The sequence below is a fragment of the Sus scrofa genome, chromosome 15, assembly GCF_054392235.1.
Source record: "Sus scrofa isolate SSC_HxYL_T2T_F1_AM1 chromosome 15, Sscrofa_HxYL_maternal_Yorkshire_Landrace_v2.0, whole genome shotgun sequence".
NCBI lineage: Eukaryota > Metazoa > Chordata > Mammalia > Artiodactyla > Suidae > Sus > Sus scrofa.
The window spans coordinates 141553518-141569707 of record NC_139397.1 but is presented as its reverse complement, the minus strand read 5'-3'; the positions used below and the strand labels follow the sequence as shown (position 1 = coordinate 141569707).

General features: G+C 41.3%; 1 protein-coding gene across 5 annotated transcripts in view; it reads right to left on the bottom strand.

Annotated features, from left to right (window-relative positions):
- Positions 1-16190, bottom strand: part of NYAP2 (neuronal tyrosine-phosphorylated phosphoinositide-3-kinase adaptor 2) — a 263456-nt gene that overhangs the window by 60995 nt on the left and 186271 nt on the right. For all 5 annotated transcript variants that reach the window (XM_013984554.3, XM_085001315.1, XM_085001316.1 and 2 more), the window contains one exon: positions 13323-13532. In XM_013984554.3, the coding sequence (XP_013840008.3) occupies positions 13323-13532 (210 nt within the window). The remainder of the gene's footprint in view (positions 1-13322; positions 13533-16190) is intronic.

Here is a 16190-nt window from a genome sequence, read left to right as displayed (position 1 = left end):
GAAGAATTTCATGGGCTAGGGAGCAGAGAGGACACTTCTTTGAATTTATGAGCCAGGTTATTTGGGACATTGCATTTATCTTCCTAATCCTGTCTCCTGCAGCTTAGCTGGCTTTGTAATCCTGATGCCTGAGTTTGAAATCCGAACGTGGCCTCCTGTCATTTTTAGGTAAGACTCAGGTCCTGAAGGCGGCCAGTGCAGCATCACCCTGGCGGGCTTCTCCTGGAAGCCACTCTCCCACACACACCCTAGAGTCACAGGATCGTCATGCCTCCTGGGTCTTCTCCCTGGATTGTACCTGCTCCTGAATCACCTGCAGCATCAGTTCTCAAGTGATTAGGATGCTACACACCAACCTTAAGAGGAAGCGTAGTGTCATTTTCCTTGGAGGTTTTGTAGCTTGCAATTACATTTTTTTTTCAGCTGCACCCCCAGGAAATGGAAGTTTCCAGGCTAGGGGTCAAATTGGAGCTGCAGCTGCAGGCCTATGCAACACCAGCCATGGCAACACCAGAGCCAAGCTGCATCTGCAACCTATGCCATAGCTCACGACAATGCCGGATCCTTAACCCACTGAGCGAGGCCAGGGATTGAATCTGAATCCTCATGGACACTGTGTCACATCCTTAACCCTGCTGAGCACAATGGGAACTCCTGCAACTATATTTTTAATTTTTGTGATGAATAGCAATCTCCCCTACTGGAGCATGCTCAGTGCTTGATAACTTTGTATTGGAAAAAAACAGCAGCATGAATGTATGGATGAATAGATGAATGAATTATTGAGCATGAAGGTGGAAGTAGGGAAACTCAACCCAATTAAATTATGAGAAGAGAGCTCTACTACAGGTCAGAAACCTGAAATCCCTTTTTTCTTTTTGGTCTTTTAGGGCCACACCCGAAGCAAATGGAGGTTCCCAGACTAGTGGTCCAATCGGAACTGTGGCCACTGTCCTACCCCAGAGCCACAGCAATGCTGGACCCAAGCCATGTTTGCGACCTACACCACAGCTCACAGCAACTCCGGATCCTTAACCCACTGAGCAAGGCCAGGGATGGAACCCACATCCTCATGGATGCCAGTCGGGTCCCCTAACCACTGAGTCATGATGGGAACTCCTGAAATCCATTTCTTAATTTGAATCTACTACTTATCAATGAGCCTGGGCCATTTAATTGATTTCTTGTGAGCAGCAATCTAAATAATCAGATCATAACACCAACCTACAGCTGTATGGGTTTTGGTGAAGATCAAATGAAACAGCACTTATTTTAAAAGCTAACACATGGTATTTAAACTTAAAGGACTATTTTAAATGGGTGACAGATAATCAACAAGGGTGATATACTTAAATTCCATAATTCAGGCTAAATATACTTTGCAATAATCTTAAAGAAAATTTTGTAATTACATCAGATTCTGGGTTTTTTTTTTGGCTCTCTGAATCCATGGCATATGAAAGGTCCTAGGCCAGGGACAGAACCCAACCTGCAGCTGTGACCTACACCACAGCGGTGGCAATACTAGATCCTTAACCCACTGTACCACAGCAGGGACTCCCTGGTTTGTCTGATTTTTTTTTTTTTTTAACCTGTGGATTTATTTAACTATTAATTTGAACACAGAAGACCTCAAAATCCTTTGGCTCCTTCAAGTCACAGAAAGTCTTATTGAACTAATATTTTAAGTGCCTAGTTCCTTACATTAGTTATAATTTTGAACTTTATTTCAAGAAAGCCCTTCTCTCCTGGCCATTCAGGCCTGTTCCTGGCACACAGTCTCTCTCTTTGTCTGCCTCCAGGTTCTTAGCCCTGTACGCTCTGCTTGGTTCCTACCATGTCTGCCCCCAGGAGGGTGGACGTAGGAGGAAGGAGAGGTGAGGCGCTAGGAAAGGTCTTTTTGCCAGGCATTGGCATGGGCTGTGGTGTCTCACACTCTGGCATAGCAGGGAAGGACAGAGAGGTGAACACTCTTCTTGGTGTGCTTTCCTGAGTACCCTGAAGGCCACCTCTCACCAGAAGATCTGGTGTTGGCTCAGTGGTCCTCCTGTGGATGGACCTTGCCCTGTCCTGCAGAGTCCTTGCCACTCCGGGCAGTCACGTGACCTCAGCTATCCAAGGTTTTTCTCCATGGCCTCATCCGGTCCATGGGAAACACACCTTACTCACCTCTTCAACTTGTCATCAGTGGCTGGAGACTTACTTGCCAAGCAGTTATCTGCTCTGTGTCCCTAGGCTATCCAGCTAACCTCCTGTACTTCTTCTTCTTCTTTTTGAAATGGTGTCCCTTCAATGACTAGAAACAAATCACAAGATTGCAAGATTTCCATGTGGTCCCATGAAAGTCTCTCTCTCTTGATGTTTCATTGGGGAGTGTGGGGGGGGGGCATTTCTCCCTTCTCATCCCTCCTCAATAAGAAATAGATGTTCACCTCTCTCTCTCTCTCTCTCTCTCTCTCTCTCTCTCTCTCTCTCTCTCTCTCTCTCTCTCTCTCTCACACACACACACACACACACACACACACACACACACAGGTTATTTCTAAGTCTCTCTCATAGCTGGTTTCTAGCCTCTCCACCTCTAACCCCTCTCCTAGGATAGAGAAGAGTTCAGTTAAGAACAATGATAGTCACTTTGATCACCTTCTTTCCAAGGTCTGTTTCTGTGTTCTGGCTTTTTGCCTTGGAACCCGAGAGGCATCACCCCCATCATTTCATAATTAGCTGGCCGAATTTTATACCCTGCTTGTTCATGTTCAAACCCCAGAAAGACACACGTTGCCCATTTAAAATGGTTAAGACCAAGTTCTCCTTTTCTGGTTGTTTCTTAAATCCATAACACCAGTATCAGGAGAAATGCAAATAAAACTGTTTCTCTGGTGAACACAAATTCTAGCAGCCAGGAGTCCTAGTTTTCCGCAGAGAAATAAAAGCAAGGCAATTAGGGATATGCCTTACGCCACTCTCCAAAGACTCTCCAAGGGAGAATTCTGTTATGTGTTTACTACTAGAATTCAGAAAAGGATAGTTCAACTCTAGAGTGTGAAATTAGTGAGCAGAATCTAGCAACCGAGCTGGCCAGTATTCCCTGAGGAATAACCCAGTACCCAATTACAACTAGGGAGGAGCAGATGCAGAGAACTGAGTTCTGGTGCCTGAGCCAATAGTAAAGAATGACAGCCTGGAGGATCATAGATGCAGAAAGCCCACAGCTGCCTGCGGCTGTTGCGGAGCCAAGCAGGAAGTTAGTCAATACCCCACAGCAAAGCCCGAATGACAGTGGGGACCTGAATTCTACCAGACTGGTTTGCACTTCCTATTGCATAATAAAAATGAATGTCACGGAACTCATAGTCTCCATCAAGACACAGGCTCCTCACAGGAAACTATAACAGCCAAAGGCGATGCTTTGAGAAGTGGGGTGGTGGAGCAAAAGATGGGAGAGTGGGTTTTCACTTATTTCTTCGACTTTTTTTCAATGAGAATGCTGAACTCATATAATAATAGTAATGGTAATAAATTATTTCCATTTAAGGGAAATAAACAAAACTGACACAATGGCTAAACTCATTGAGTTAAAACGACACTCACTTGGTTTTGTTCTCAGTCCATAGATCAGGTGGATGGTTCTTCTGGGCTGGACTGAGCTCACTCATGCACCCATGGTCGGCTGTGGGTCAGGTAGGTGTCCCTGCTATTTCTTGCTGCACTTTCTAACGTGTTTGGGGGTTGGCTGGCTAAAGGCTAAGGACTCTTGGCTTTCCTCCATATGTATCTTATTTTCCAACAGGCTAGCTCAAGTTTGTTTACATGGTGGAGTAGGGTTGGAAAAAGCAAGTGGAAGCATTCATGGCCTCTTGAGGCTAAGGCTCAGAACAGATACAAGGTCACTTCCATTGCATTTGATGGGTCAATGGAAGATGCAAAGCCAAGCCAGATTTAGGGCATAGGAAAGAGACCTCACTTCTTGATAAGGAGCTATTAAAGCACTTTACAAAGAACACAGATACAGGAGGAGGAGAATGATTGGGAATAACTGGGACAACTACAGCATGCCAGAAGTCCCTGGCCACATGAAAAATACAGAAGAGGGAGAAGAGGATAGGGTTTGGGAATTATGTTGCCATATTAAAATGTTTACTACTGATGAGGTTCTAAAAGTTTACCTTTTTCATCCACACTTCTGGGAGTGACCTGTAGAGAACACGCTATCTATCCCCTCTTAATTGCCTGGTTTTTACTTGTCATGCTGGCACAAAATTTAATACCACTTTTTCCAAGAAGCCTGTCTGAATGACAGTGAATAAATCATATGATCGGGTCCAGCATGTCCCCCCATAACATTCATAAGAAATCTGGTATTTTATTCTCTGTTTTCTCTCCTGGACCAGGAGCTCTGGGAGGGTGGGATCTGGTCTACCACATTTACCTTGTGCCCCTTGCACCCCCAGCACCTAGTTCCTGCATGACACAGAACAGATGCTCAATAAATTTTTGTTAAATAAACACAATGGAGGCGTTCCCGTCATGGTGCAATCGAAACGAATCCGACTAGGAACCATGAGGTTGCAGGTTCTATCCCTGGCCTCGCTCAGTGGATTAAGGATCTGGCGTTGCCATGAGCTGTGGTGTAGGTTGCAGATGCAGCTCCTATTTGACCCCTAGCCTGGGAACCTCAATATGCTGTGGGTGCGGCCCTAAAAAGACAAAAAGACCAAAAAAAAAAAAAAAAAAACCACAATGGGAATGAATATCTGAATTAAGAGATGAATGAGGAGTTCCCCAGCAGCCTTGCAGTTAAGAATCCAGCGTTGTCACTGCTGTGGCTCAGGTTTGATCCCTGACTCAAGAACTTCTGCATGCTGTGGGTGCAGCCAGAAAAAAAACACGATGGATACATGTCAAGTTGAGTTTTTATTAAAGAAACCTGTACATCTGCAGATGTTGATATTTTCTTGTTATTCACATATCCTTGCTAACGCGGTTTTAAATCCCATTCGTTGTTACCAAGCAGAAAAGAAACACTGTGAGGGATGAAGATTACTTTTCCGGGAGTTCCCGTTGTGGCTCAGCAGTTAACGAACCCAACTAGGATCCATGAGGATGCAGGTTCAATCCCTGGCCTTGCTCAGAGGGTTAAGGATCTGGCATTGCTGTGGGCTGTGGTGTGAGCTGTGGTGCAGATCGAAGATGTGGCTTGGATCCTATGTTGCTGCAGCTGTGGCGTAGATAGGCAGCTGTAGCTCCGATTTGACCCCTCACCTGAGAACTTCTATATGCCACCAGTATGGCCCTAAAAAGCAAAAAAAAAAAAAAAAAAAAAAAAAAAAAAGTTTATTTTTTCATAGCTGTTATATAATGCAGTAACCAAGTTGTAAAGTCTACACCTGATACTTTCTCCAAACTTCATAAGTGCAGACTTAAAAGAATCCAAAAATGCCTTTACACTGGCCTAAAATCTTTGTTGGAAAATGCAAATAAATGAAACATGGGCTGTTGCACTAGCCGTCATCCTGTAGCCAATTATACTCTGTGTAACTAAAGAAAACCTTATATTTGCAACGAGCCGAGCTTTCCAAAGGAAACATTCAGTCTTCCTAGAAAAAGAAATCAGAGACCTTTCTAGTAAAATTGAATATGACCAGAATGAACAGTGGTCTACTAGCTATCATAAGCCAGATTTGTACCAGACATCCCTTTACATTTCTGTGTTTAATCCTCAAAATAACCTACACGGTGACAGTAAAGATAGAGAAACTGGAGCACAGTAGTGTTACATAATTTCCTCAAGTTATTTGCATCAAAATATTAATTTATTAACATTGTCATAAAGCATGATTTACTTGCACTTAAAAAAAAAGGAAAATTACATTGATTTATTATGCTTTGCCAGGAATTATTGTCATAAATATTCTTTCACAGTTCCCAGTCATGCTGCCCAATTCATCCTGCTTGTCTGTTTTTCATCCTCGATACTTGCTTGTGTGCATGGGATTCTTCCTGGATGGGGGTAGGCTTAGTGAGGGGCTGGATATGAATATTTTTGAGTTATGGGTGCCATGGGGTTTATTAGCAAATAGCCAGTCAATCCAGCATTATCAATTAAAATATGGTAAATAAGTTTCAGAAATTCAAGTGGAAGATATCTTCCTTATACATCAACTGATAATAATCAGTTTTCAAAGATGACACTCTTGGCTTCAACTGCAGTTTCCTTTCCAAAATCTGTTTCCCGCTCCTTCTATGAAACAGCCCCCGTTCTGCTAAACCTTCTTCTCAGGTATCCAGGCTTAGGCTTTTGGCTAACACCCTAACATCTTTGTGATCTTTCCAAGCTTCAAAGACATGATTGGAATATGAATTAGAGTTGAATATGTCTTATAACCCTTCTTTTGGGGTACTGATGCTCTAAGTGCCACCCTGGAGGCAGAGCACTCACCTTCCCCCCAGAACAACCCATGACCTTTGTCCACTTCTCTCACTACCTTCTGTGTCTAAATTCTGTTCAAGGTCCAGCTCCAATGTCACTACGCAGAGGAAATTTATCTTCATTACCCAGACCAGTGATTTTCTCAGCTTTCCTATAAAGATCTGCAAAGGTATCCAGAAGCATACTAATGACAAGTATTTATTTACTATTCACCGTGTTCCAGACACCACGCTAAGTGTGTTAATATTTATCGCTTAATTTAATTCTCACCTTTAATGCAGAGCACTATCTATGAGGCAGGTACCATTATCATCCATCTTTTGTGGGTGAAGCTCAACGAGGTGATGAAGCCCAATGTCATCACTAATAAAAAACAGAATCTGGATTTAAATCCAGATCTTCTGAATGCCCAAACCTCAGTGCCCAATGACTGTATTCTACTGTAAACGTGCATTTATAATTAGTGTAAAAATCACCCTATCATTCTACAAATGTGAGAAAATGATATATTTCTTTCTTTTCTTCAAGTAAAATTAAATCCATATGTTGTCCACTTCTCTGAACTTGTGTGGACAGGACTCCTTTTGGGTAGGAATGGCTAACCCATGAGTAGTGGTGGAAAATGCTTCTCTTCAATGGATCCTGAAAAGGCCCAGCACTGTTCTGCAGATCAGAACATACGAGATGGCCCTTCTAGTCTTTAGCCCATACTGGCAAATTCAGGGGAGTCTGTTTTCCAAGCATAAATACTCCTGGGAAGTAAAAAATGCCATATTCTGGAGTTTGGTACCATAATGCATAAGGTCCAGACTTGCTGGAAACTTCTTGCAAACTTTACCCAAAATGCCCTCCTTCCCCATCAGAGACTGTGCCACTTTGCCAGGATGCTGAGAAAGGATTAGGCCATGGGTCCTTACTATTCATGGAATGCCAGCCTCTCTTCCTCTTCCAGAGATGAGGAATTCTCCCACTTTCTTGACTATCACAACCTACGTGCCTCTCTCTAATCCATCCTCTTATTCTTAGCATAGCTTTCTCAAGGAGCTGCAGTTTCTGGGAAATAAAAAGCCAGGAGGGCAGGATGTTTATTGGCATCTGCTGCTCCTGCTGTAACCCAGCCTCCCTGTGCTTCAGGGTCAAGTGCATGCCTCCAGTAAATGGTTTTACAAGCCAGCAAGTGCAGACTGACATCCTTTATGTCTTGCCCATCAGAGCAAGCAATTATTTGAATCAATGTTTTTTATGAAAATTGAGCTCTCTTTAAAAATTGAGAGATTTCATGTTAGAGTAATTAAATCTGGGAATTCGGGGTGAGCATTTCTCACGGCAAGCATCAATTGATGCTAAATAGTGTCTGACCCCTTGAGATGCTCCTGTGCTTTCCAGATCAGCTTCATTTCCATCATTCCATCCCGATGTTCATGAGTTTGCAATAGATTTTCTTTCCTCATATTTATGCTTCTAACAAGTGTGGAAATATATAACTTAGACCAAAAGTTTCAGGGAAAATATTGTCCTCAGTGGGAGCAAAGGACATTCCCAGGTATGTCATGTGCAAGCAAAACATGTCAGCTTTGAAGGAGGCGCCACTTCTGACTCACTTTGTCACCGAGCATCTCAGTTTGCACTCATGATGGACCTTCTTAGAAGAGCAGAAATACATAAGGTTGAACACAGAGACACTAAGGGCTTTTAAAGACGGTTTCAGTCATAGCATTCAGCGAAGGACTTCTGGTTTGCTTCTAAAATTTCTTTTACATTCAGACTGGCCTGGCAAGGCCAAGTCAGGTGAGGTTTGTGTCAGACTTTGTTCACCTTCTTCATCCCATGTGGAAAGTTCTCTCTATACATTTCTACTGAGTTAATAACTGTAATATATGAGTTTAAAAAAGATCTGATGTAATCCTGGCTTAAGACTCAATGTCTCCCATTAAACCCTCCATCCTTCTTCTAGCCGGTCCTCATTTTTTTGTTCCTTGGATGATTTTTAAACATATAGTAGAAAGTAGATAACAATAAAAATAATACATTTAATTACAATCTGATTCATTTATGTTCAATAGTTTTATGTCATAAAGAAGCATAGTAAGATCTTTGAGTGGCAGAGACCACATTTTATGTTTTAATACCCTATAGTGTGTGTGTGTGTGTGTGTGTGTGTGTGTGTGTGTGTGTGTGTTTGTCCCCCAGAAATCATAACAGAGCTGGATACAACTGCTTGGAAACTATTTTTTGATTGACTTAGAGATGGAAATATAAATTTTTCTAATACCATATTTACTTGTATACTTTCTACTTTTTCCCATTATTTTCATGAGCATTTGGGTCCCAGTTCTCTAATGCCTTCAAGAATCACCCCCTGGGGAATCTCTGATATCCTAAACAACAGTGACTTTAATAAAGTACCACGGCCACCACTGGCACTGTTAATTAGGACTGAGATCTCCTGACACGCTCCCCTGCTTTCCTTCAGCATTTCCTCCATGCCTCAAAAGAGCTGTTAAGAACAACCATCTCAAGTGGCTCAACTACTTTTGTTAAAGCAAATAGTCTGTGACTAGCAGCCGTTTGTGTGAGTGTGTGTGTGCATATGTTTGTGTGTGTGTCAGCGAGAGAGAGAGAGAGAGAGAGAGAGAGAGAGAGAGAGAGAGAGAGAGAAAGAACCAAAGGCAGAAAGTTATCTGTTAAAGGGTGGAATTAGTGAAATCTTCTCTCTGGAAGGTTAGGCGTGGAGTTGAGTACTTCCCTGGTCAGGGAGGATGATCGGTCACAGTTTTAGTGCAGTGTAGGTAAGGGATTCATAGGTTCAGTGGCCTCGTGCCAAGGAGCCAGTCATGAAGAGAAGGTGTGAAGAGAAGACGATAAGGAGTAAACACAGACTCACTCTCTTCTGCTTCTAAACAGCAAGTCCAAAATGCTCTGTTCACATAGTCATTTGCCTCTTCTGAATGAAGGCCATTTCGCTGTGAGTTACTCTTTAGGGAATGAACCACCTGTGTAGAACCCCCCCAAAGGTGAGGGAATTTCATAGTGGAACTAGGACATTTTCTAGTATAGAACTGGCTCATTTTGGGTTCTTTCTTTTTAGAAAAATTTAAACTACCACCATAAATGTTTCTTTTTCTCCTTTTCCCCTCAACATTGGTGTAGAGGTCGGCTTGATAGATACAATTACAGTGATCTATTTGGGAGGCGTGAACTTCTTAAAGTTCAAGCACTTTTAATGCTCTTCTGAGTGTTCCCACCAATATGTCCCTCTCTCGTAAGAAGCTCTAACTGGCACTGACATTGTATATATGACTCTACATTTGCCCCTGCATTCCATGTCTGTTTTCATATGGATACAAAAATGATTTATCAAGATTGTAACAAAAATCTTGTCTTTTTCCACCTTAATTTACCTCCTTCGTAGTCTAAGATGGAGACTGTGAGGAACTAAAGATATTTGTGCTATTTCTTCTGGTCATTAGACAATTTACTGCTTTACAAATAGACCTTATAGACTCAGAAGTACAGATTTTAGATGACATAAGCCAAAAGAGAAGCTTCAGGAGTTTGCAGTGGAGAAAAAAAAAATGAAAGTATGTTATAAATTCTGTTTACATTCTGAATTTCTTAGAAGAATCATGTCAAAGTGTCAAAGATGCATTACAGTTTACCCATTTTTATGCAACATATTAAGCACTCTCAGTAAAATTTCAGTTGTGGGTATCAGATTGTTTTGTTTCCATTTATTTCACATATTCTTCTTCCTCTGTCCACACTTTGAAATGTTTGGTCTCCCCAGGGTCCAAACTCAGTTTCCCTTTTCATCTCAGTTTCTTGTTCTCCTAGTTTAGAATTATCCAGTCTTAGGGTACCAACCATGCCAAAGGGCTCTAGTTTCCATCTCTAATACCGCTAAGTTTCTTTAACTCCAGACTCATAATTCCAACTGTCTACCAGCTTCTCAGTTAGATGTCCCGGAGCAGATGTCATTTTAGGGCCGCACCCACAGCATATTGAGGTTCCCAGGCTAGGGGTCAAATAGGAGCTGTAGCTGCCAGCCTACGCCAGAGCCACAGCAACGCGGGATCCGAGCCGCATCTGCAACCTACACCCCAGCTCACGGCAACGCCGGATCCTTAATCCACTGAGCAAGTGCAGGGACTGAACCCACAACCTCATGGTTCCTAGTCGGATTCGTCAACCACTGCGCCACGACGGGAACTCCTCCCAGTCATTCTTGCTTGAAGCCTTGGTGTCGTCATTGGATCTTTCACAATGAAAACTGAATTACATTATATCTATATTAAAGATATTTAAATGACTATAAAAATCCACCACGCAGCGTTCAAAACTTAACCACGATGAGGCAGACAACTGTGCTTATGCAAATACGACATTACCCAGCGAGTACCCGATTTCATTTCCAGGTATAAGGCAAAGGTCCCTTCATTTAAGGGAGAGAAAGGCCCTCTGATACACTCATGGAAACCCCATTCCTCTTCACGCAGTGATTGATGTAGAGGATGTTTCAGAGATGTGACCAACTCGATAAAAGAGAGGGGTCTGCTGGAGTATGAGGTCCAGAACTCTCTCCTCAGCTTACGATCACAAACGTAACCAGGAAGTGGGCAGAAGAGTGAGAAGGACAGAAGGCTCCTGGGTCCCAGTGACATCACTGAACAGTTACAAAGCTCCTGGAGCTGACTACCTCCAGATCCAGTGCTATGAGGAGTTAAAAGAGCCCATTACTACATTAGCCACTGTTAATTGGTACTCTGTGGCCGAAAGCATTTGTTTAATGCACGAGGCCCTTTAGGATTCTTGCTGTCTTGTCCCAACCTACTTTGTGGTTTCTTCAGTCACCTTCCCCAGCCCTTCACATCAAACACATTAGGTTCCATCCCGTAGTATTTTAGGTTTTCATTATTCAGTAACCTTCTCATGAGCAACTCTTCAAGGTCTAGCTTAAATGTTAGCTCTTCAAGCAATGATTAGTTTATCTATCCACCCAAAGCTTCTGATTATTCTTCCTGAAATTATACCCTCCCAAGAAAAATTAATCTATCCTTTCTATGTCATGCATATCATTTGTATACAATAAATTCTATTGCAATGATCCATTTATCTTTCTTGCACTTGTCTTTGAGCCCCCAAATGTGAGGCTGTCTTACTCATCATTGTACTTGCAGATCCTAGAACAATGGCTGTCACATAATAAACACTCAGCTAATGTTTCCTGATTTTATAAAAAAATATCCATGGTCACAGCAGGAGCAGATACTGCTCATTTTTTTTTTCTTTTGGATAGAACAGGTACAAACTCAGACAATCATTGAAAATATACTTTTGGAGTTCCTGCTGTGGTGCAGCAGAAATGAATCTGACTAGGAACCATGAGGTTGCGGGTTCAATCCCTGGCCTTGCTCAGTGGGTTGAGGATCCAGTGTTGCCGTGAGCTGTGGTGTGGGTCACAGACTCAGCTCACATCTGGTGTTGCTGTGGCTCTGGCATAGGCTGGCAGCTACAGTTCCAACTAGACCCCTAGCCTGGGAACCTGCATATGCCATGGGTGTGGCCCTAAAATGACAAAAGACAAAAAAAGAAAATATACTACTAATAAGCATAAAGCTAATCATAATTCCCAGTTGAATGTGATGTTAACCTTATTTGGGAGAGGCTTCTTTTTCTACAAAATACCATGTATTCCCTATGTTCTTTTTCTTTTTGACAAGATGCACAGGTATCTTCTTCTCATACACTTACCTATAGCTACTTATACTTTACTGACAAACATATATTTTTAGATTTCTGCTAAGTTCACGTAATACCCCTTCTCCAAGATTTGATCTCACATTGGTAAGTTGGTTATCCAGATGATACCTGCTATGGCTCCATCCATAAAGCTTCACGTTACATTTTAAGTCAGAGGACCTTGCAGCTCTGCCTCTGCCTGTGTACTGTTCCAGAAACACCCTTTCCCCAATACAGAAATCATTCATCCTGTTCCAATTTTAACTTATGCATGACTGTCAGAGAGACCACAGGCTAAATTCATGTTAATTGCTTTCCAAGATAAGTATCAGAATTGAAAAGAATATTAAAGGATTGGTCTTTTCTTCAGAGCTCTAACACTCTTGAGGAATAGAAACCTGAAAACTGACAAGAGGTCGCATATTTGTCGTTTATTTCAATTGCCAGCTCTATGTGAATCCATCATGTAGATCAGTCAGTTCAAAGTACACATTTTCTGCCTTTTAAAAATTGATGTTTAATAACATTTATCTACTAACAATGAGAAATTGCATTGCTGAATTTAATTTCAATTTGTGAACTTTAAAGGTGTATTAGATTATAATTTTCTAACTCTTTTGATTTAGATTGAAATTTAGTACCTTGCCCAATGTCCAGTTACTCTCTTTAGCTCATTACATCAGATACCTCATAATAGTTACTCTCTCTACTGCCTTCTGATCATCTTTGCTACATTTTTATCCTCAATTTTACTTGCTATTCATTTTTCCCCAGTTGTTAAAATCTTTTTTTTTAAACAAAGGAGACATAAACACCAAATCACTTCAACTTTATAAATGGAAATCACTTTAGATGAGCCCCTAGGATTTTCATTTTTATTTTTTAAAGAAACTTAATATAAGATCCTTGAAATTCTCAGGGCTGCTGCATTGGACAGCTCCAAAAAGCACTTTTCACTTCTCCATCATCTATGTAAAGAATGTTCCCTGGAGTGTACCACATGCTGTTACCTCCTATTGTATGAAGGGCTACTGTTGTCTCTATGAGTAGAGACAGAGATATCTGTGCTTATGGCTCTCTAAATAATAACTGCATAAAAGCAGTTTCTAGAAACATGAGGACTTACCATCCAGGAGATCATCATCTTTCTTACCTGAGCTGTGGTTTCCTGCCAACAAGGTGGGGCTCACAGAGCATCTTCCCATTCTACTGGTGACCACTGGTGGTCCAGGAGTTCCATCCCATTCCTGAGCTTTGATAGGCTCTCTGGAGGAAGATGCCCCATGATGTCCTCTCTCTTTGCTGTCCAACTTTGGTATTGGCTCCGTGCTATGGCTCCGGACTTTCAGCTCCTCTGTTGATTCTGTGTATTAATCAGAATTGCATCCTGTTAAACAAAAGTCAAACCCTTCCCAGATTCCTTTAAAAAATTAAAGAATGACTTTCTAAAATATGTGTATATATATATATATCTATTTTGTATGTATATACTTATTTATATATATAATATATAAATATATATATATATAAATATATATATATATATACATATTTTGAAACTTTGACTTGTGCTAGAGATTACAACGTTTAAACAAAACAAGGACAGAGAGCCCATGGGCCTTTTTTCTAAGCTGTGAAGGTTAATCTCACTGGGAAATATTTTCTCCTTAGAAGTGGAGCACTTCAGTCAATCTTGAGAATTCTTTAGTAACGGTTCCCTTGTGCTAATCTTCAAGGAAACTTCTTAAAGAGCATTTTATACTTGCTTTCTTGACTTTCTCATCTTTCATTCCTTCTGCTCCACACTGTGACATGAATTGAGCCCAGCCACTCTAATAAAAATGCTTGTGCTGAAATCACTTGGTGCCTTTCAGTTAGCAAGTGTATAAGGTATTTTTAAGCCATCTGATAACTCTGATTACTCTCTTCTTCATATTTTCAGTTCTCTTGGCTTCCTGGTGGCCCGTGTTCCTGTGGTATGTTCTCTAACACCATTTCTGGTCATTCGTACCTTCTCTTCCTCCACGAATCTCCCATGTTGGTTGCCCCAATATTCTAGCTTAGTGACTGTTCTCATTCTATATATACTCCTTCTGTGAGTTTAACCTCTAGGATTCAACTAGCAATTGTCTGTCTGATGGCTAATGATTTCTAAATAGTTTATCAGAAGCCTAGACCACTCTCCTGAGCTTTGGACTCATGTGCTCCACTGCCTGCTAGATGAGTCCACGTGGATGCCCCTCGGATAATACAAAGTTAGCATTTCAGATACTGGACTGACACCATTTTTTAAACTAATGAATGGTCCCTTCTGTCCAGCCAACCATCTATGCTAAAAACTTATCTGTCTCTTTCTTTAACTTCTCCTCCCCAAATCCATCAGTCTGCAAATTCCACAGGTTTTATTTCTGAATATCTTGCTCTCCTTTTTGTTTCACTTTGTATCAGGTCTATCACAACTATTCTAGTTCAAGTTCAAGCTCTAATAATCACCCTTGAATTACTGCAATTTGTCTCCTTGATTCTGTCCTTGATGCCCCAAAATACAAGCTCTATATATTGCCATTGTGATCTTTTTAAAATGCAAATCCAATCAAGTTTCTTTTTTCAAGGAATCCATGTGCTAGCCATTCTGTAAAGCATGTACATAAGTGTTTAAAAGCACATGTAGGAGTTCCCTTCGTGGTGCAGTGGTTAACGAATCCGACTAGGAACCATGAGGTTGCGGGTTCGGTCCCTGGGCTTTCTCAGTGGGTTAAGGGTTATGGTTTCTAGCATTGCCGTGAGCTGTGGTGTAGGTTGCAGACGAGGCTCGGATAACATGTTGCTGTGGCTCTGGTGGAGGCTGGCGGCTACAGCTCCAATTCGACCCGTACCCTGGGAACCTCCATATGCCGTGAGAGCGGCCCTAGAAAAGGCAAAAAGACAAAAAAAAAAAAAAAAAAAAAAAATTAAATAAAAAAAATAAAAGCACATGTAGTTTGGGATTAACATCTACACATCAATATATATAAAATAGATAACCAACCTATGGTATAATAGCACAGGGAACTATACTCAAATTTATAATAGCCTATAAGGGAAAAAGGAAAAGAATTTGAAAAAGAAATAGATATATGTGTATGTATGTGTATATAAAACCAACTTACTTTACTGTGCATCTAAAACACAGCATTGGAAATCATTATACTTCAATTAAAAAAATTAGCCAATGGAAGATAAAAAATTAAAAAAGACAAAATAACGTCCTAATTTAAAAAAAGCACATGTAGTAAATAGAGATGGTTTGGGAGTAATACCCACTTGCTACATTCAGAATGCTGTTATTTCAGAGAATTGATGTGACAGTCAGTCTGTAATGAACATAGAGAAGTGTTTACAGACAAAAAAAAAAAAAAAAAAAAAAAAGATGCAAATCTGCTCGTATTGTAACTCTGACTAAAAATCCTTCCAGAGGCCTCCTGTTACTCACAGAAGTATGTCTGAGCTCCTTATGACTCACAAGAACCTCCACCATCTCACTCTTCCCTGCCTCTCTAACTTTTTCACTTCCTACCTAAACATTCTGTTCAAGAAACATCAATAATTTGGCTGTAGCCTCCTCCTCTCCACTCCCCCTCCAACAAAAACAGTGCTGTTGCCACGACTACTGTCTCCCACCTCAACTGCTGTGAACACCTTTATACCCTGTCTTTGCCAGGGGCGCTCCTTCCTCAGTCACAGTCACTCAGTGGAAGTAGCCTCTGAAGCTCCCCCAACTCCGTGCCTGGCATATGGAGAAACGGTCATTTCTGCACGGACTTTGTCTTAACGGAATTTTTCTGTACATATGTTCTTCTCAAAAGGCCCTGAGTTCTTTAACGGCAGGATCTGAGTCTTGGGATTTGCTCCCCCAACCCCCATTTAGTGCCTCTAGCTCTTAGCATATTGCTCAGTAGGCATTTAATTAATTCATTTATAGAGTAGTTTCTCCAACTCCTCTGGCGTCTTTGCGATGTGTCTAGGAAATACAACATTCCTA